This window comes from Petaurus breviceps, unplaced genomic scaffold (assembly GCF_028583685.1).
Source record: "Petaurus breviceps papuanus isolate PSGF00001 unplaced genomic scaffold, PetGlider_PUasm1.0 138, whole genome shotgun sequence".
NCBI lineage: Eukaryota > Metazoa > Chordata > Mammalia > Diprotodontia > Petauridae > Petaurus > Petaurus breviceps.
In genome coordinates, this window is record NW_027185694.1 from 31,459,139 (window position 1) to 31,481,281 (window position 22,143).

Sequence of the window (22,143 nt, forward strand, 5' to 3'; positions counted from 1 at the left end):
GATAGATAGATAGATAGATAGATAGATAGATAGATAGATAGATAGATGGATAGATGGATAGAATTTCCCTAGTACAGGGGCAGGAGATGAAGAGGAGAAAAAGACTGTGATCAATACACTGAATTCATTGAGTGAGATTTATAGACAATAGCTACCAGAATCTTGATTGGGTGATAAATATGAACTGAAAGAACTTTAAAGGAAGAGAGGTTATTGAGTGATGATGGGCGAGGTAGATCTTGGAAGAAACAATGGGGAACAAGGAGTAATTCAGTTTCTCTACCATGACCAGTGAGTCAGAGGGTATGAGTGAAAGGGCAGCCAGTTCTGGAAAAGGCAGCCAGGGAATCTGTCTTTAGGATGGAGTCAGATCCCAGTGAGTACAAGAAGATGGAAGGAGATAAAGAAAAGGTTCAAGACAAATCCAGTTGGTTACCTATGGAACAAGCATTCCTGAGAGCACAGTGTAAGGGCCAAGTAGCTTTAAACTGGGAGATTGAAGTGGGGTTGAATTGAAGGAGATGGAAATAAATGAGTGGTCAATGTGTGGTACAGAATGAGGTTTGAACAATGGACCCTGGGGTTTCAGAATCACTAGGATTCTACAACCTTTCCACCTCTAGCTCTGGGAAGAATAATCAAATTAAACATTCTTGGGAAGGAGACTTAATTGTTTACCCTATGACTCTATTCATCATCTTTCTGATTTCCTTAACCAAAATGCCCCAAACTGGTAACTATTCCCCTATGTATATTATCTTCCCCTATTAGAATGTAAATTCCTTGAGGGCAGGAACTGGCTTGCTTTTTCCATGTTTCCCCTTAGTATGATTATTGGAATATAGTAATTGCTTCATAAATATAACACCAGTCCCCCATTACATAAATGTCTTTTTTCATTCATTCATCTCCTGGGTATTTGGAATGTTACCTAGACATTTTATTATATTCTAATATTTTGAAAATTGGTGACTCACATATGGCTCGTAACTTACTTCAAAACACCTGTCATTTTGTTGGTATGGGTATTCCTTCCACCAATGTACACCACAATTTCTCAGTGCCATAGTAGAAGGTCTTCAAGAATTGTTGCCATTAAAAAAATAAAACCAGTCACCTTATGGCTAGACTCCTGCAGATAAGCTTTTCCATACTTCACTAAGATAGTCAGCCTACAGACAGAATCCATTACCAGTCACATTCTTGAAGATTTTCCAATCTGATAGGACCCATAAAACCTCCTTGAATTTAGGCCCATCTCAGTGTCACTGTGAGTATCAGAAAATGACTTTCATGGCAGAGTATACATGATAATTTCTTTTAGCTAGAATTCAGCAAAAATTCCCCATCCCCTAATGAGGATAAATAACCAAGTTTGCTACATATATAGCCTCCAAATATAGAAAGGGCACATCATGAAAAACAGTTTGGAGAGTTCTAAACTAAATGAGCAGCACAATCATAAACTGGGAAGCAATATGGTGAAGATGAAAGGGTTCTGGGAGTTGGGAGACCTAGGTTCTAATCCCATTTCTACCACCATCTGGCAATGTGACTTTGTGCAAAGTGATTTACTCTTTATGGGCTTCAGTTTACTCATCTGTAAAATGGGGTAGCTGGACTAAAGACTGATAGGGTCCCCTTACAGCCATAACATGCTATGTTATAATACCCCATGTTTCTCTAAAAGCCAGTGTTTCATGTCCCTATTTTCTCAGGTCCCTTTCAGCTCTTTCATTTCATGTTTTAGGACTCATCTGGCCTCATCTAATAAACTCCTGCATATCTACAGAGTGACTGAGATATGGAGTTCTCCCACGCTTATAAACTTCAAGTATTGACATTTAGAGAACAGCAGCTGTCATGTTGTCTATACTGTAAATGTCCTTCACCAATGTTATTTACATGATTTAATATAACTAATCTGAGCATTATATAGCGAGTGTGTAACAAATCCCATAGTGGTGACCATTCTATGACATATTGATTTGATATATTAAACTGAAGTGGGCTTAAAAATATATTTGTTTCCTTGATTTTTTTTTTATTTTTTGGGAGTACATATGAATTTAGAACACTCCTGTGATTCCAGTCAAGATCTCATTTAACTAGTTTAGGTTTGATGGTAGCAGGTTTCTTAGTCCTTTTCTGATGCATCCAATTAGGAATTGATATATCCAATTAGCATAGACAGTGAGAAAAGGAAATTGTATATAGCTGCCTTCTTAAGCAAACCCATCAATTTCCTGAAGTGAAGATCATAATTTATTTCATGAAAGTGCAGAAAAATGGCTGCTAACCAAATTAGCTATCGCCCCTTAGACCCTGCACCTTGCTGAAAAATAATTTCGTTTCTTCCATTCCAGGGGGTAACTAGGAGCTTCTCTTGAAATTGAATGAATAAAGCAGTTTCTAATTCTACTCTCAGCCCATTGTGCAATTATTAAACATTTTTTTAACATCTTCAGACAAGAGGGGCAGACTAAGCAGGGGGCTGTTTTGGAGCACACTCCCTGGAAAGTCAGTGAAACCATGGTTGTTTATTTACTGCATAAAATACAAACTCTTCAGCCTTACGGAGCATTTAAGGCCATCTAAAATGTAACAACATTCCACCTTTCTAGACTTATTTCACATTAATCCCCCTTAAATAATTGTCATTTTCTGTACTCCAGTCAAACTGACCCACCCCTGTTCCCTACATTTGCCCTAACCTCTCCCCTCCCTGTACCTTTGTGCAAGCCATTCCCATGGCCAGAATGGACTCCCTTGCCTCTTCCCTCTGTGGAATTTCACCCTTCAACACTCAGCTTAGGTTTTGCTTCCTTTATAAAGTCTTCCCTGATCCTACAGGATTCCAGGGGTCTAAGTGATCCTTCCCTCTCCAAATCTCTTCTACCCCTCTGTATAAACTTCTCCTATGCAGACAGGTCTGCCTTGTATGACTGTTAATTGTATACATGTTTTATCCCTTTACTAGACTGCAATCTCCTTGAGGAGAGCAACTGTCTCATTTCATCTCATTTCATCTAGTCCTTAGGGCCTAGCTAAATCCATTGCCTGTCCCAGTACTTCATTGTTCATTTCTTGACTTGAGGACTTCCTCTCCTGGTACAAATCTTTATTATTCTATACCTTAACAGACAGTCTTCATGAGTTTCTGGGTCTTAAAGAAATCCATTGTCTAATGGCTGGCCATCTAGTGAGGAGATAAGACCTTTGACGTGCCTTCTCCCTTTCACCATGGAACCATTCAGTCTATGATCTTGACCAACCCTAATTAGCCCATAGGAGACCTATTCCTTTTGAAATAGCTTGTGCCTTGTATAAGACTAAGCTCATCACTAGCCCCTTCCTATGAGAAGCCTTTGTGGCTTTGTTGGATTTTCTGGAAGGTTTTGAAAATCCTAGGTCACCTTCATGCCAGGATAAGGTGTCAGAGAAGGACATCCATGGAGGTTCATTGTACAAAGTAGGTGTACTATAGTGGTTCCATCCTTTACACATTAATTTGGGGGTTTATAGGAAAGAACCAGTGATTGTAGCTTGTTTATTCAAGCTCTTGCCTGTCTGTTCCAATTAATTACCCCTTAGCAAGCAAGTAAGTAAAGGAGTCCCACCATCTTTCTCTGCTTGCCTATGGAAGAAGCAACTTCTTTCATCTCTTAGAAGATAATAGAAGACTGAGTGGCAGGCATAGAAATAATTTACTCTGGAAATATTGAGTAGATTTCTGTGAAGTTGTTTACAAACCAGTCTGGCTAAGAGGTCATATGCCATTATCACCTGAAACTACCTCAATCTCACCCTGTAAACCTTGGGGGAAGATAAACATAGTTTATCTTCCTTTATACCTGTTTCTGGTCCCCTCAGAGTTCTGGGCTTTCTTTTTCACCAGAAGCTATAGTTAATTTCTTTTTCTTCAGACACTCTGTCACTCCCTCCCTCCTCAAAGTGCTAATTCAGGGGGATGACTTTCAATCTCTTAGAAGAGGAAAAATGGGTCTTTGTCTCATTTGCACAAGCTATTTCAAAAGGAATAGGTCTCCTATGGGCTAATTGGGGTTGGTCAAGGTTATAGAATGAATGGTTCCATGATGAAAGGGAGAGGTCATACTGTAGGTATTAGACTAAAGTGTTGGCTGTTCAATCATCACTAATGGATGTCAAATTGCATATTGAAACCCCTTACCACAGGAGCAAATGGAAGGAACCACAGAAAGAGGAGAGGGTATCTGGGAATTATGCCTCTTGAGAGAACAAAACTACAGGATTCAGAAATAATAAATTAAGACCCTGGAAGGCAACATCCATTCTGCTCACCTTATTTTACAAATGAGGACATAGGTAACGTGGCTTACCTCAAAGTCGCATATGTAGTAAGTAGCAGAGCTAGGATTTGAACTCAGATCCAAAATGTCTTTTGATTGTTTGTTGTAACCTTCATGTGAGCCCTGCTTCCTGCTCCAGTAAACTGCAACCCAGGCCTCTCTTTATACATTCACTTAATTTTGGAGATGGAATGGACCCAGGAATCTGGTACTGTATCCTCATTTTCCAGACAAGGAAACTGAGGCCCAGAAAAGAGCGTGACTTTCTAAATGGTGCCCAGTTTGTTAGAGAGAGAATCTAACTGCTCATCTTTGTCTCTGCTCTCCATTTCCTTCCATAAACTTATCCTTCCTATTTTCTCAGAATTCATTTCTTTATTCTTTTTAAGATTAAGAATAAAAATGCTGAGAAACAGTTGAACTTACAAAGTTTTTATTCTTAAGGTAGTGGAGAGTGAATGTGTGTTTATGTATATGTATATATGCATGCAAAAACTGTATCATTTATTATGCTTTGGGGGGAGGGAACTCTTGCTTCTCTTTGTCTATGGAATCAGGTTAAATTTATAGAACGTTAGAACTCAAAGGGCTGTTATTTTATTATCTGGTCTAGCTGCCTCATTTGTTAGAGGAAGAAATCAAGGTCCATAGGGAAAATATGATTTGCTCACTGTTACAGTCAGTACTAAGACAGGACTCAAAATCAGGTGTTTCCTCCTCTAATGCGGGGTATTTTTTTCCATAACACCATACTGCCTGTCATTGATGGTAGGACTTGTCTTTATTCTCGTATATTGCCTAGAACAGCGTGGTATGTATACCTGAGTATGTCAGAAGATCTGATTTCATCATTGTAAACACTATCTCCTGACGGTTATCCTAGAACTAGGATCTGAAGAGACCTCAGAGGTCACCTAGTTCAATTCCCTCATTGTATATGTAACTGAGGTTTGAGGACTGACTGGCACTTTGGGATTTATAGTTCAAAGGGACAACTGTTATCTCTTAGCCCAAAAGATATTTGGACTATCATAATCTTTTAGCTGAAAAGCAACTTGAGCCATACCCAGGAGTTTTGAAAAAGGGACACACAGTCTTTGGGAGAACAGTGTGAGAGAAAGGGGCTGGTACTGTATAAGCAGAGAAGTGGAAGTGGTGGTGGTGTAGGGAGGAAGCATCATCATTCCATCAAGAGTTAATGAGAAAAACTGGAGACAAGTGGTGGTGATGGGGGGTGGGGGTGGGGGGCGGGGGCGGGGGGCGGGCACTGAAATAAGCAAAATGGCCAAAATAACCACAGCAACAAAAACCTGGATTAAAAGTGTTGGTTAGAATCACCTATTCAAAGACTGGAGGAAATTTGGAAAGATTTACTCTATGCAACTCCTCTCCCCATGCCTTTCTAATAATAGGAAATATTATATACTCTTTTCCTATTTCTTTTCATCTAAATGGTTTCTTTTTTCTCGTTTTTCTTCATATAAAAACCCTTGCTTGGTTATAAAGACATACATTAGTTATCTGCATACTTAGTCCATGTCAAGAAAAGGGGAATGGTGGAAGCCAGAGGTCAGCTAGAAATACATAAAATTTGAATTTTGGGAGAGAACTATATTGTTTAGACCTCTGAACAAATGAAAATTTAAACTGGGGGTTGTGACTTTATTAGTAACTTTCAATAGAATAAAAATTCAGTATAATAGCCAGAAAGGATCCAAGTGGAACTAAAGGTCGTGATTTCTGTGAGACTAAAACCAAGTTAATTGTGTAACAGGGTATGACTAATTAAATAACCAGGAGAGAGATAGAAACAGAAGTTCACACTGAGAAAAAGAGGCAGAGACACAGAGACAGACCTATCAAAGAGAAGATAATGCTCTGCACGAATCCCATAAGCATCCCATGTGGCTTAGAAGGATTCTGACCTACCCCTTTCCAGAAGGGATGTGGGAAGAGAAAGGAGTGAGTAAAGTCCATCCAACTTTACCGGTCATGGTCATGGACTTGCTGGTTGCATATAGATAAGGCAACTGAGGCACAGGGAACTTAGGTGACTAACCCAAGGCTACTTGGGTAGTGTCAGAGGTAGGATTTAAACCCAGGTCCTCTGACACCAGGGACAGTGCTCTTTCCATTGGGTCATGCTGCCTCCTGTCTCACATCTTTTCAATTTCTCAGGAGATGGTCTTCATGAGTTTCTGTGGTTGAAAATTCTTCACATTATTAATAATGAGCGTCCCTGAATTTAGGTTGGTTTTCAGATGATATACAGTCTTAAGCTGACTGACCATTTGTAGCAGCAAGCACCCCGGCACCCCCAAGGTTTGCCAACACCACAGGTTCTTGGATCTGCTTGGTTAAAGGAAAGCAACTCAAAATGGGTTAACAAGCTTACTTTAATCAGTCATACCATATATCGTTTACCTTGTTCAGGGGAAATAGGTCAGCACCCTGAACTTCAAAGTATACAGGCAGAATTATCAAGACAGAAACAGATCAAATAGATTTCCGAACTGTCCAACCATTACATCCATACCCAGTCAACATCTGGGTTTTTCAAAGCCGGGGGGGCTCTGGACAACGGCTTTTCAGAATACAGATCAAATCACAGAACACTTCTCAAAGTGAGCCCCCAAAACAAAGCTACACATCAGGGCTTATATAGCCTTCTCCTGGCTCAGAGAATGTAACAACCTTATTGACTCACTGGCCAATCCAGAAGTATCTACTGAAAAACAAGCCTCCCACCCCAGGCTTCAGGTGCACTTTAGCCTAGGGGCAGGGAAGATCTTCCAAATTTGCATTCCCATTACACCATTCCACTGAGAAGTCTCACAGGTCACTGAGAGATAGACACGGCTATGGCTACTAGCCTATGATTAGCCAGGTCAGTCTTCCCAAACTTGAATTATTGAGGAGGTTAGGTTGGGTTGATCCAGAAAACTCATTTTCTAGAACAGGTCATGCAGGTGTATAGCCAGGTAGTCCTAACATATAAGGCTGTGGTATGTATATTGTAGACTATAAAGAACTTGTTATATTGAATATTAGTACAGCTAGGTGACACAATGGATAGAATGCTGGGCCTGGAGTCAGGAAAAAGTCATCTTCCTGAGTTTAAATCTGTCCTCAAAACTCTTACTGGCTATGTGACCCTGAGCAAGTCACTTAATCCTGTTTGCCTCAGTTTCCTCATCTGTAAATTGTACTGGAGAAGGACATGGTAAACCACTCCAGTATCTTTGCCAAGGACACCCCAAATGGCATTGTGAAGGGTTGAATACAATCAGACGACAATAGCATAGGGCTGTGCCTCACATCAGAAAATCTACATTAGTCCCAGCTCTGGCACTCATGAGCTCTGTGACCTTGAGCAAATCATTGAATCACCGTGGGCTTTATTTACTTCATCTGTGAAGTGAGGAGGGATTGCACTTGATGACCTCTCAAATCCCTTATAGTATTAATATTCTGTGATTTATAAGCCTCCTTCTTCACCTGTAGAGGGGTGGTCCTGAATTTTCAAAGACTTGGACAGGGGAAAAGCAGACTCCAAAAGAGTCTGCCAATCTGTAAAGGTTTCAAGGATGAGACTACCTTTTGTCTGAAAATCAGTCTCAATTCAGGAAGACTCTTCAGTATGTTAGCCATTGTCATTCCTTCTCTTTAAAATCTACAGCAGTTCATAGAAACATGAATGAGTGAGTTACCATGCTATATCTCTATTACAAAATTAGGTGATCTAATCTCAATGTGATTTTATTGTGTGATCTAATTTATGTGATTTAATTTATGTGATCTAATCCTCGTCATAGTAAAACAGCCTTTTTTGACCTTTCCTTATTGAGTCTTGATCATAGTTCCCACAGAAGCTCTTCCAAACTTCTTTTGTCCTCAAGTGTCCTATAGCAACCTGCCCTTCTCAGTTGAGAACCTTCCCTCAAACTTTACTGAGACAATAGAAACCATTCACTATGAGCTCCCTCTTCTCCACTTCCCTCAAATGTCCTTGACATCATCCCCTATTCTCTTCCCTTCTGTTCCAGTCTCTGATGAAGAGATGACCCTTTTCCTAGCTGAAGTCAACTCCTGCATATGTGCCCTTAATTCCATCTCCTCCAGTCTTGTTCAGCAGGTTAACCTTATGATCATTCCCCCTACTCTGCCCACATCTTCAATGTTACTGTAGCTATTGGTTCCTTCCCTGTTACCTTAAAGCATGCTTAAGTCTTTCCATTCCTAAGGAAAAACAAATAAAATCCCTCTAGACCTTACTATTCCTTTAAGTTCTCTTCCTCTTTCCTTCCTTTTATACCCAAATTCCTAGAAAAGGTTTCTATTCCTACTGCCTCTACTTCCCTTCTTCCACTCCTCATTTCTCTGCAATTGGCTTTTTATCTCATCACTCAACTGAAACTACTCTCTCTGAAATTACCAATGCTCTTTTAATGATCATATCTAATGGCCTTTTCTTAATCCTTATCTTTCTTGACATTTCTGTAGTATTTGGCATTTTTGTCTCCTCCTAGATACCTTCTTCTTTCTAGGTTTTTTCTGTACTACACTCTCTTGGTTCTCTTGCTGCTTGTCTGGCAGCTTCTTCTCCATCTCCTTCAATGGTTCATTATCCATATCCTAATCCTTGGCTGTGCCTACCCCCCAAGTCCCTGTCTTGTATACTTTTCTCTAATTTATTTATACTCTTTCACTTGGAGACTTCATTTGTTCTGATAAATTTTGTATCATTTCTATGCAGATGATTCTCAAATCCATATTTTTAGCCCTAGTCTCTTTCCCGAGTTCCAATTATCTATCTCCAGATTCTTGTTGAATATTTGAAACTGGATATTCCATAGGTATCTGAAATTTATCTTTTCCCCAAAACTTACTCCTTTCCAAACTTCCCTTTTTTATTTCTGACATACTTCCACTCACCCAGGCTCACCATCTTGGAATTTTCCTCAACTCTTTACTCTCCCTCACTCTACATATCAAGTTGATTGCCAAGTCTTGCCACTTCTACCTGCAAAATATCTGTGATATGCATTCTCTTCTCTCTTCACATATGGCTACCACCCTAGTTAAGACACTCATCAGACCAGATAGTTGGCATGGTGGATAGAATGGGATATAATGATGGACCTGGAGTCAAGAACACCTGAATTTGAATTCTGCATCAGACACTTACTATCTGTGTGATTCTGGGTGAGTCATTCAACCTCCTTCTCCCTCAGTGTCCTCATCTATAAAATGAATATAAGGTTGTTGTGAGAATCAGATGAGATAACATGGCTCTTAATAGCTAGTTTCTATTATTATTACTATTGTTACTATCAACATCACCTCTACCACTACCATCACCTCTTTTTGCCTGGACTATTGAAAAAACCTTCTAATTGTACTGCCTTCTTTATATCTCTTTCTCTTCTCAAATTCGTGTTCCACACAGGTACCAAAGGAGTTTTCCTAGTGTTCCAGTCTGATCATTTCACTTTTCTGTTCAATGAACTATAAAAATTCCGTATTACTTTTAGGATCAAATATTAGCTGATGGCTTTATAAGTTACTCTATAATAAGCTTTATTATAAACTTTTAAAGCCCCCTGTAACCTGGATTCAAATTACCTCTCCAACTTTCTCATATATACTGTCCTTACCTATGGAATCATTCTGTTTTTGTCATATTGGCTTTCTTGTTGTTGCTTTCATGTGATACTCCAGCTTCTGCCTCTATACCTTTGTAGTGACTATCACCCTGTGCCTGGAATTCTATGCAACCTTAACCCTTCCTCTTAAAATCTCTTGTTTTTTTATGCAGAAAGGCAGAAATATTAAACATTTTCTTTACTGACCAAAATGCAATAAAATTATAATAAACGGCATTTTAAAAAAATTCAAATTTAAATGGTGACTAATTTAATCATTTGGTATATCTGGATCAAAGAATAAATCATAGAAACAACAGATAATTTCATCAGAGAAAATGATAACAATGAAACAACATATCAAAATTTTTGGGATACAGCCAAATCAGTACTTAGTGGAAAATTCATATTGAAATATTTCCATCAACAAGAGAAAGAAAGAACAGATCAATGAACTAGGCCTGGTACTTAGAAAAAAAGCCTAGAAAAATAAGAAGTCAAAAAATCCCAAGTAAACACAAAAATAGAAATTATGAAAGCAAAAAATATATTGAACTGATAAAATTAGGAGCTTTTTAAAAAGGATAGGAAAGCTGTTAACTAGTTAGATTTTTAAAGAAGAGAGGAATCACCATACTAAAAAAATGACAAAGAAGAATTCACAGAGGATGAAAAGGAAATGAAGAAAATTATTAGCATTTGGCTAAATTATGTCCCAACAAACCTGATAAATGAAATGAATATTTATTAAAATATAAAATACCCAGATTGAAAGAATAATAAATAGAAAACTTAAATAATCCAGTGTCAGAAAATACAAGGGAAAAAACCATGAACTCTGAAAGAAAAAAAAAATGAAGGCCAGATGAATTTAAAATTGAATTCTAGCAAACATTTGAAGAATAATTAGCTATAAATTATTACATAATTTGTTTGCAAAAATAGAGGAAGATGGTAACTTGCCAAACTCCTTCTTTCAGACAAATCAAATCTTGGGGAGGATCAAACTGGGGAGAGATAAAGAAGTGAAAGAAAATTATAGACCACTATCTATGATGACTATTGACAAAAAAATTGAATCAATTATTAGCAAAAAGGTTATAGTAACATATTTTAAAATCACTATGATAAGGTTGGTTGATTCAGGATTAGTCAAAATCAGGAAAATTATAAATGTAATAGACTATATTAATAAAAATCATATAATTATATCAACACACAAAAATTATGAAATGCAGTATCCATTTATGTTAAGGATATTTAAAAGAAAAGGAATAAATAGACCTGTCCTTAATTTGGCAAATAGTTGATATATAAATCCTAAACCTAACATTATTTGTAATGGATAAATAGTAAATTTTAAGCAATTAAGGCTTAAGATAGAAAGGACATCTATTGTCACCACTCATTTTAGTAGGTCTAGAAATTCCAAGCATAAACAATAGGACTAAAAGAAAGAAATTGAATGAAAAAGTATAGGAACAGAAGAAATAAAATTACTACTTTTGCAAATGGTATGATAGTTTACTTAGGGAACTCTATAGATTTAACTAATATTAACCAAAACTATTAACCTAATTAACATAGTAAGCTTTAAAGTAAATGGCAGCCAGGTGGTACAATGGATAGAGTGCTGGGCCTGGAGTCAGAAAAAGTCCTCTTCCTGAGTTCAAATCTGATCTCAGATACTTACTGATTGTGTGACCCTGGGCAAGTCACTTAATGCTGTTTGTTTTAGTTTGTCATCTGTAAAATGAGCTGGAGAAGGAAACAGCAATCCACTCCAATATCTTTGCCGAGAAAACCCCAAATGAGTTCATGAAGAGTTGGACATGACTAAAAACAACAAATAACAGCAAATAAAGTAAACACACAAAAATAATTTTCATTACATTTTGTATATAGAAGCTAGCAGGAAGAGATAGAAAAAGAAATTCTATTTTTTTGTCTTTTTTTGGGGGGGAAGGGGGAAGGCAGGGTAATTGGGGCTAAGTGACTTGGCCATAGTCACACAGTTAGTGAGTGTTAAGTGTCTGAAGCTGGATTTGAACTGAGACTCCAGATTAACTCCTCCTGACTCCAGAGCCAGTGCTCTATTCACTGTGCCACCTAGCTGCCCCTAAAGAAATTCCATTTAAAATAACTACAGAAGATATGAAAATATCTGGGAATCCAGATACCAAGACACACACACAGGCTTTAAATAATTGGAGATAGATTAATTGCTCATGGTTGGCCCATGCACATATAATAAGAATTATAATGCTATCTAAGTTAATTTATAGATCCAGTGTCATATTAGTCAAATTACCAAAAGATCACTTTCTTGAACTAGGAAAAAAAGTAACAAAATTCATCTAGAGGAAAAAAAAATCAAGAATCTCAAGGAAAATAATGGGGGGGGAGGGAATGGTAAGGAAAAGAACCTATTAGTACTAAATCTCAAAATTAGCTTTAAAGCAATAGTTATCAAAACTATCTGATACTAGTTAAAAAGTAGAAAGTTGATCAGTGGAAGAGATTAAGTACACTAGATCCAGAAGCAATCAAATATAGCAGCATAATATTTAGTAAACCTAAACACAACTACTAGCAGGGTAAGGATTCACTATTTGACAAAAAAACTGATAGGGAAATTAGAATGCAGTCTGGTATAAGCTAGTTTAAAACAAACATCTCATGCTTTATACCATACTGGGCTCCAAATGGATAAATGACTTAGATATAATCATGAACAAAAGGAGGGAAAGGGAAGAGGTTTTTGTTTTTGTTTCTTATCAGATGGGATGGAAATGACCACAGGAGATAAAATAGGCAATTTTGATTTCATATAATTGAAAAGATTTTGCACAAACCAAATCAATTCAGTTAGACTCACAGGAGAAATAATTTAGAAAAAAATATTTGCAGCAAATTCCTCAGATATCTGAGATATTAGAATTTATGTAAATACATAGCAACAAAGGAGAGGTGGCATGGCATAGTTATGCAGGGGTAGGGAACCTGTCCCCTTGAAGTCAAACTTCATGAAATTTGGATTCAGTCAAAGAGCCACCTGCACTTGAGGACCTAGAGGGCCACATATGACCTCAAGGCTGCAGGTTCCCCACCCCTGGCATAGTGGATAGAGAGCCAGTCTCAGAGTCAATAAGATTTAGATTGAGGTTCTGCCTCTGCCACATACTGACTTTGTCACCCTGAGTAAATCACTTAACTTCTCAGTCCTTTGGGCAACTATCTAAGATTATGAGTTGCAGAGAAGATGCTGACATAGTAGAATAAGTTCCCTCATCTAGGAGTTCCTCATAGCAAGAACAAGATCCATTTCCCAATGGACAAATCATCAAAGGATGTGAATAGGCATGTTCCAAAAGAAGAAATGCAAGCTGTTAACAGTCTTATGAAAAAAATACTCCAAATAACTAATAATAAAATAAATACACATTAAAAACAACCCTGAAGTTCTACTTCACACTTATTAGGTTGCCAAAAATGACAAAAAGAGAAAATCCTGATTAATGGAGGGACTGTGGGAAGTCAGACACCTTAATGTGCTGTGGGTGGAGGTGTAAATGGGTCCAGCCATTCTGGAAAGCAGTTTGGAATTATACCCAAGAAGACACCACACATACACATACACATACGCACACAAGCTTATTTTTCTTTCCCAACAGAATACAAGCTCATTGAGAACAGGGATTGCTTCAGTTTTGCAGTTGTATCCCCAGCACCTAACATAGTGTCTGGGACTTGGTAGGTACTTAATACATTAATCCTTGCTGATTGATTGATTGACTGTGTTATCCTGGGTGAGTCACTTTTCCTTTCTTGGTCTCAGTTTCTTGCTCTGTAAAATGAGAGAATACAATCGTATTCTAAGGTATCTTCTTAGGTCCCTTCCGGCTAGGTGTTAACCCAAAACAGACCTCCATGATTTCCTTATTCTTATTATATTATATTCTTATTATATAGGCCCAACCCCAGCCCAGATCTGTTAGAAATCAGGACGGAGGAAATACCAAAAACAGGATGGGCAGTCTTTACCTGCCCAGGCTCAGTTACAGAAGGCTCAGAAAGAAAGCCACTCAAATCAAACTCAGCTCTACTGGTTACAGTTAGCACTGATTCCCAACCTGGAGGCACTGTGAACATGGAAGAAAGGCCTGAACCAACTGGGCTAAGTAGTCTGATCAGGCTGGGGAATTTGTGCTACGGCTTTTTCTCTCTGAGCAAAGCAGTTAGTCATGTCACTAAGAATCTATTGAGCACTATGTTCCCAAATCCCATGTAATTGGTTCTTTTAATAAGTGCAAGAAGCCTTGTGACAGAAATACCCCAGCTCATTGCTAATAAATGGGAGAACTTTCCAATATCAAAAAATATGATTCTTTCTTTAAAATAATTTTTATTGCTCTCTTTTTTAAATATCATTAAAATATCCTTTAGCATGCCTTGTCTATCCCCTTTCAGAGAGAGCCATACCATACAACAAATAACATAGATCCGAGCAGGGTAGTATAGAGGAAGATTTGGGGACAGCCTTCTCTCTGGGACACATTTTCCTCACCTATAAAAATGAGGAAGCTAGTTACTTTTAAGGTTCTTTCTACCTCTGCCACCTGGGTTCTAAGACTCCCTAGTGCTGACGTGCTATATTCTAAGAGCCCTTCCAGCTTGAACATTTGGTGTTCTAAGGTCCCTCTGGCTCGGTTGCTTGGTGCTGAACTGTCCTGAGTTGAAGTGGTCCAGTTATAGGGAACTGGGAAGAAGTATAAGGAAGAGAGGGAAATGTAATGTGTCCCAAAGCGGGTGGAAAGAGGAGAAGGAGGAGGACTGTGCCATGGATTATCCAGGGTTAGATGCTCTTGGCAGAGACTAACGAGTGTGGGTGAGCATATTTGTAGGGGGAGATTAGTAAAATGGGCTTTGTAAAAGCTCTGGAGGCAGTCACAGAAAACATCTTTAAAGGGATGTTGGAGTAAAAGAAATATTGAGAAGTGGAGTAACGTCGGGGCAGGGGGAGAGAAGGAGTAGTCTAAAAGGTTCCCAAACAGTCTCAGAAGAAGGAAGGTGGGGGGTGTAGTGGAAGAAAGAGATTATCCACCGAGGCACGGGGAATTATTGGGTTTTTATCCTATTGTCTGTCTGCATTGACAGCCACCATAGAGTGGATGTGGTTGAAGAGATAGAATCCTGTTATTAGGAGAAGGGGGTGGTGCCAGCTTTGAAATTCATGCTTCACATGGGGATGGTGCAGGGATGACCCTGAATTTTTCAGGCTTTGTCTCTTCAGTGTCTAATGGGAGCTATGCCCAGCAAGAGGTCTCTGCTGCTGTGGGTGTGTGGTGCCAGTGGGTGTTTTAACAGAATTTAGGTTGCCAGGAGCACATTATTCTAGTGCAGAAATCCAGGGAAGTGCCCAGGAGATGTGATATTTTTACATGTACGCACACATAAAAAAATCATTTTTCCAGTGACTTAAAATCCCTTAACGTTGGTGGAAATTGCAGCTAATGTTCCTGAGATACAGGCTGGATGTATCAGAATGGGCAGAAGTGTAGGTGCTTCTGGCTCTCTGACATGTTGTTCAGTTCACATTTACTAGGTCATACAGGATAGGGAGCTTCAGGGCACAGTGCACTTGGATTGTGAACTCTTTGACACTGGGACATTAAATTCCTGAGCTGACTGGGAGTGTCTGAGGTGTCTCCTCCCTAGGGCAGGCTTTAGGAGTCAGCCGGATTTGCCTATCTGTATTCTTCCTTCTTCCCTATTTGTTTCAGGTCTTCCAGTAGATGACTAGTCAAGATCCAATGTTCTCTGTGGGTCCATGGACTTAAAACTATAACCCAAGAGTCCCGGCCCATGTGATTTCCCTTAATAGTAAACCAAAGATCACAATTAGTTCAAAGCAAGGTCATTTAATGAAATGGAATAATGGGGGGGGGAGGTGGAAATTAGGGGAAGGAGTAAGGGGAAGGGAATAAGCATTTATAAAGAGCTTACTATGTGCCAGTATTATGCTGCCATGCTAATTCTCAGAGCCCTTCCAGCTGAACATTCGGTGTTCTAAGGTCCCTTCTAGTTCTGATGGTGGGTTGTTGAAGTGGACTAGGGACTATAAAAGCTTTATACATATTATCTCATCTGATCTTCACAATAACCCTGTGAGGTAGGTGCTGTTATAATCTCCATTTTGCAGACAAATAAATAGGAGCAAACAGAAGTATAGTGACACTCTCACAGCTAGTAGGTGCTTGCAACCAGATCTGAACTCAAGTCTTCCGGACTCGAGGCCCAGAGCTCTGTCCACTGCACCACCTAGCCACTGGAGGCCCTCTCCCACAAATACACACAGCCTAAGTGGGGAGAATCAATACACAGAGAGAACACACACAGAAGCAGGGCATCTACGTGACCGGTCAGCCCAGACAATGGCAGCCTTATCCTTTAAAAGTAAAAGCATGTACCCCTCTCACTCGCAGGTCCCCTAAAGGACTCTTGCCCGCTGTAATGGTGTATTAAAAAACTTTCTCAACTCTAACTCCAAGCAAGGCTGAGCTGAATTATTTCCAGACTCCCTGTTGAACCTATCGGGATCCCGTTTTTCCCCACCCCTCAACAGCTATACCCCTGCAAAATATCAAAGAGCCCTAAGGATTGAGCATTACAGTTTTTCCAATACTTAAGACTCTCCCTTTCTTGAATGTAGGTGAGTGTGTGGCAAAAAGAACAGAGAGAGGAAAAGGACAAAGGACAGGTCTCTGCTACCTGCTTGTCCACTTTGCTGGCATCTTCAGATGCTTGCAGGCTGTGTCCCTTCAGGGTCTTAAAGGGGCCTGCCTTTGCCACTGCTTCCTATGCAATGTGAAGTTGGCAAAGGAGCACGAGTGTAGTCCTGAGAATGTTGACTTGGAATTTTGGAGACCCGGACACTAACCTTGGGCAAGTTACTTTTGATTCAATTTGACAAGCATTTATTGAGCACCTGCTGTGTACCAGGCAGTACGCTAGGCACTGGGGATAAAAAGACAAAATAATTCCTGCCTTCAAGGAGCTTACATTCTACCAATGTAAGTTTCATCTCTCTGGGACTCAGGTTTTGCTTTGGTAACATGAGAGGGTTGAAATACTAGATGATCTTGGAGGATTCAGAGTGGGAAGGGAGCTTAGTCATCTACTCTAATCTTTCATCTTCCAGAGGAGGAACCTGAGGCCTGTAGAAGTCAAGTGGATTGATCAAAGTCATACAGCTAGTAAATGGTGGAGCTGGGACTCACACCCAGGCTGCCTTTTCACCAGATCCAGCCGTCTTACTACTAAGCTGCCCTTTTCTCCCACATATAAACAGTCTATGATTCTACACTTGTAAAGAATCAGGTTTTCCTCAATGCCCTTGACTCATAGAATCTCTGTGATCCCTACAGTATGCTTGAGAGGTAGGCAGGGTGGCAGAAGTTATTGCTACTTTATAGATGGAGGAATCAAGGTACAGAGAGCTTATTTAAGGACACGAGGAATCCCCAAGTGGGCTAGGAATATGGGCAATCTTTCAAGTGTTCAAATCACTTACTTAAAGAGGTTAAGTTCTGGAGAGGTAATCAGTGATGGTGTATTACCTTACCCTATTATTCTTGAACTTTTTGCTCTTCAGTCCCCTTTATACTCTTAAAAATTACCAAAGACCACCTCCCCCCTCCAAGAGTTTTTGTTTATGTAGGCCATTTCTACTGACATCTACCACATTAGAAATTAAGACATCTTAGTATTATTACAAAAATAGCTATGACCTTGTGGTCTGGGGGCTTTAGTGGACTGCATTCTCAATATGGATCAGCTCTGCGGTAATGGTGGCTAAGAAAATCAATGTGGGGGGCAACTAGGTGGTGCAGTGAATAGAGAACTGGCCCTGGAATCAGGAGGACCTGAGTTCAAATCCAGCCTCAGACACTTGACACACTTACTAGCTGTGTGACCTTGGTCAAGTCACTTAACCCCAATTGCCCTGCCTTCCCCCCTCCAAAAAAAGAAAAAAGAAAATCAACATGTTCTTAAGCTGCATTGAGAGGTGCAGTGTGATAAGCCTCCTGCCCTCTTCCTTGATCAAGCTTCATCAGCAGTACTGAGTTTTTCAGGGGACACATTTTAAGAATATGTTGATGAACTAGAGAGTGTACAAGGGAAGGCGATAAAATGCTAAAGGCCCTTGAGTCCATGTCACAGAAGGATCAGTTGAAGCAACTAGAGACACTTAGCCTGGAGCAGAGAAGTCTAAAAAAGAGATGTAATCACTATTTGGAAGTATTTGATGGATTTTCATGTTGTTAAGGGGATTCTTTTTCTCAGGTATAGGTTGGCCACTCAGGCATCTTCCAACTCGGAAATTCTGTAGTAGATGATTTTGTGCCTTGGGGTTGGCCCTCCATGTTTCAGGGATTGGTTCTGAGTGCCTTGGGACTGGGACCTCCTAGTGAAGGGAGTCAGTTCAGGGTGACTTGGTGACCCGTTCTTCTCTGTTTGGGATAATAACCTAATGGTTGTCTCTGTCCATTTGGAGTCCTGGTTTGAGTGATCTGAGATTAATACTTGTTTGGGGGACTGGTTCTAAGAGAATTGGTCTGGGTCCCTTCCTTGTTTGTGGGGCAGGGGATTGGGGTGGGGTGGGGATGGTAGAGAGGGGGTGCTTTAGGAAATTTCAAGTAATCTAAAGCTGATCCCTCCCTTCTCTGTGGTGAGGGGGATGAGGGCTATTCTTCTCTATGATAGTTCTGAATTGCCAAAGGCTGGTACCTCTTTGTCTGAAGGGTTAGTTCTGGGTGACTTAGGGACTAGTCCTTCCCTGTTTGGGGGGTGAGTTATAAATAGCCCAAGGTTTGTCCCTTCCTAATTGGAAGGATATGGGGTGATGAGGACTAGCCCTTCCCTTTTTGAGGCATTTATCTGAGTTACTTGGATATAATACTTTCTGATCTGGGACAGGGTAACCTGGTATTTCTCCTCATCCCAGAACACTGACCTCTCCATAAGTCCTCCCCATCTGACTCAGAGGTTTGGGATTTTGGTTCGGAGTTTGTTTTTGTTTCTGTGAGGTTCAATGCAACTTTGAAATCTCAGGAGGAGTGATAGGGGGTGGTGGCTGGGGAGGATGGGGAAGGAGGAGGTTGTGGGTAACCAAGATGCCATGCTCCTAACATTCCAGTTGTGAAAGAAGAGGTCACTCAAGAGACTTGTTCTGCCCTTCTATGCTGCAGGTGTACTTTGGCTGTCTGTGGTTTCAGAAGTCTTATACATCCTTCTCTTGGTCGTTGGATTCAGCCTTATGTGTCTAGAGCTTTTCCACTCCAGTAATGTCATAGATGGACTCAAACTCAACGCCTTTGCTGCTGTCTTCACCGTGCTGTCAGGTAAAGGACATTTCTAGTTTTTGAATATGAGGGGGAAAAAGCAAATGGAATGAATTGGTTATAACTTTGCATGTGACAATGTTGGACAAAATGTTCATTTAGTTTCATCCCAAGCTCACCGTAGATCATGGCCTTTGAGAGGAGAATTCTGTGCCAAAAAATTCTTCTCCCTAAAACTCTTTCCAGTTTTCATGCATCAGTCCATTATTTTTTTCCTTTAATAAGTCTTTCAGAACTTTCTGGTTACTCTGAAACAGGAAAACAGGCAAAAAGGAGCCTCCCTCCTAGTCCTGTGAGAAAAGAGTGAGGAAATCATAATAATGGGTCTTTCTATAGCACTTGGAGATTTTTACCTCTCACAAACTATATGAAGTGGCTGCATGAATACTGTTATTCCCATTCTTCAGATGAGGCAATCAGGCTGCAGAGAAGGCAAGCACCTTCCCTGGTTTCACAGTTTGGTGACTCTAACCCTGATCCTTTTGATTTCAAGTCCAATACTCTGTCTTCTGCTCTTATTTTCTCTTTAGTCAAGAATATGACGATATAGTAAGGCTACAAGAAAAAGAAACCCAGATATACACGCCAACAAGATGGTTAAATGAGACCAAAAGGGCAAGTAGGAGTAAGATGGAATTTTATAAATGTGTCTGGAAGAAAATAAACACTAGAAAGAAAATATACTACTTGAGAAGACAGGAGATGCAATTAGCGATGATTCGAAAATAGCTAAGCTTCTGAGTGTTTTGTCTGCTCCAACAGGAAAAATAAGGAAGTTAAGAAGTTTAGGAAGTGACGACGGCTTAAATATAGCAAATGATTGTAAAGGGCATGAAGAAGCCCCAGGAATGTTTACACATCTGCCAGTCAGCAGGAAACTCACTCTCTACTTCTCTGGGTAATGAGCATTGAGGATTAAAGAGTGCTGGAGTTACCTGGCTCATGGTGTGGGTGTGGTCTGGGTTGGCTGCAGAGAGGGTATTCCCCAGTTCAGAAGAACCCCAGGAAACTGAGGCAAGTGCAGAAGCGGTTGGAGGAAATGAGTGTGGGATGAGTTGCCTCAAGGATGGGGGTAGAGTTTCCAATTTGAGGCATCCATAGCCTACAGAAGAACAGATTGTCAGAGATGGAAAGAGAGCTTAAAGGATACCCACTTCAGTCCTCTCCTACTGGTGAGAAAACTGGAATTTAAAAAGAGGAATCGATTTGCCCAACATCACGCTGCCAAGTCTGTGGGAAAACTTGAATTAGAATCCAAATATTATGACTTATAGTACAGTTCTCTCTTTACTACTTTAAGTTTTTTGTCTGAAAAATGGGGATAATAATAGCACTTGTCTAATGATTATTGTAAGGATCAAATGAAATTAGGTATTTAAAATACTTTGCAAAGCTTAAAACAATCTATCAATTTTAGTTGTTGTCACTGTAAGCTATATTGTTCCTACCTTGTAAAGGCCTCACAAAGCAGCACCTTAAGGTCCTCAGGACCAGAGTGTTGTGTGATGTGTTGAACCAGTCCCACAGTTCCAGGGTGCCACACTGTCCTTTATTCCTAAAGACTCTTCTCTAGGACAATAGTCTCTAAAGCGGGAGCCTTGGCACGATCCCAAGGGTTCAATGATCCACTGATTGGAAATGACATCCTACCCTCCTTGGGATAACCAGATGAGGGACTTGTCTTACACACAGACACACCATCCCCTTCATCATTGTGGCCCCATACTCTACCACTCCACACCTTCTTGCTGTAGGCCTCTTCTTTCTATGTAAGCTTTCACCCTCAACTCTCCTCTACCAAGCACAGGCCCTTCAGAGCACTTACAACATAACTTCTCCTAGACACCCACACCAGCAACTGCATAGGAAAAATTCCTCATCCTTCCACAATGTACTTACAGCCTGCCTGCTAAGTCACTGTGAGGCTGTGGCAGGTGTCCCTGGCTGGGGCAGGTTCTTTGCACCAGTGCTGTGGCTGATGAATAAGAGTCCAGCCCCCGTGTCATTTTTTAGTGGGCAGAGTGAATCACCCAGTATTAACAGGCATACAATTCAATTGCTATCTGAATCACCTATCTCATTACATTATCTTTCTCCTCTAAACCTACTCTTCTTCTGAACATTCCTATTTCTATCAAAGGCACCGCAAGCATTCTAGTCATCTAAGTTGAAAATTAGTGTTGTCTTCAACTCCTCATTCTTACTCTCAGCACATATCCAATCAGTTGCCAAATCTTGACATTCCTTTCTCTAGAACGTCTCTTTCATATGTTCCCTTCTCTGCTCACATAACACACCCTTTAGTTCAGGACCTCATCACCTCTCACTTGAACTATCACCCCAGGCTCCTAACTGATCACTCTGCTCAGGACTCTCCCCAATCCAATCCGTCGGCCACAGGGCCCCCAGAGTAACTTTTCTAACTCAGAGCTCTAACCATGTTGATCCACTATTAGGTAAATTCTAGTGGCTTCTTATTGACTCTAAGATGAAATATTCTTTCTTTTTTTTTTACCTCATACTATTTTGGTTTTTTGCCTATGTTTTTATAACACATATAATTATTAGTGCTGTCATATATACATTTATATATTTAAAGATTGGACTACCACTCTTGGAAGCGAGAAGAATGCTCCACTGGTATAATTCAGACCAGCCATGCTAGACCAGCTGTGACTTCTGATTCATCATTGCTTGCTTCTCATACTGGTTCACAGTGTGTGGGAATACAGGAACAGCAGGAGTCATGAATCCTGACCAATA

At 40.0% G+C, this 22,143-nt stretch overlaps 1 protein-coding gene across 1 annotated transcript in view; it reads left to right on the forward strand.

Annotated features, from left to right (window-relative positions):
- Positions 1-22,143, forward strand: part of GSG1L (GSG1 like) — a 380,886-nt gene that overhangs the window by 201,805 nt on the left and 156,938 nt on the right. The window contains exon 3 of the mRNA XM_069064135.1: positions 19,228-19,380. Coding sequence (XP_068920236.1) covers positions 19,228-19,380 — 153 coding nt within the window. The remainder of the gene's footprint in view (positions 1-19,227; positions 19,381-22,143) is intronic.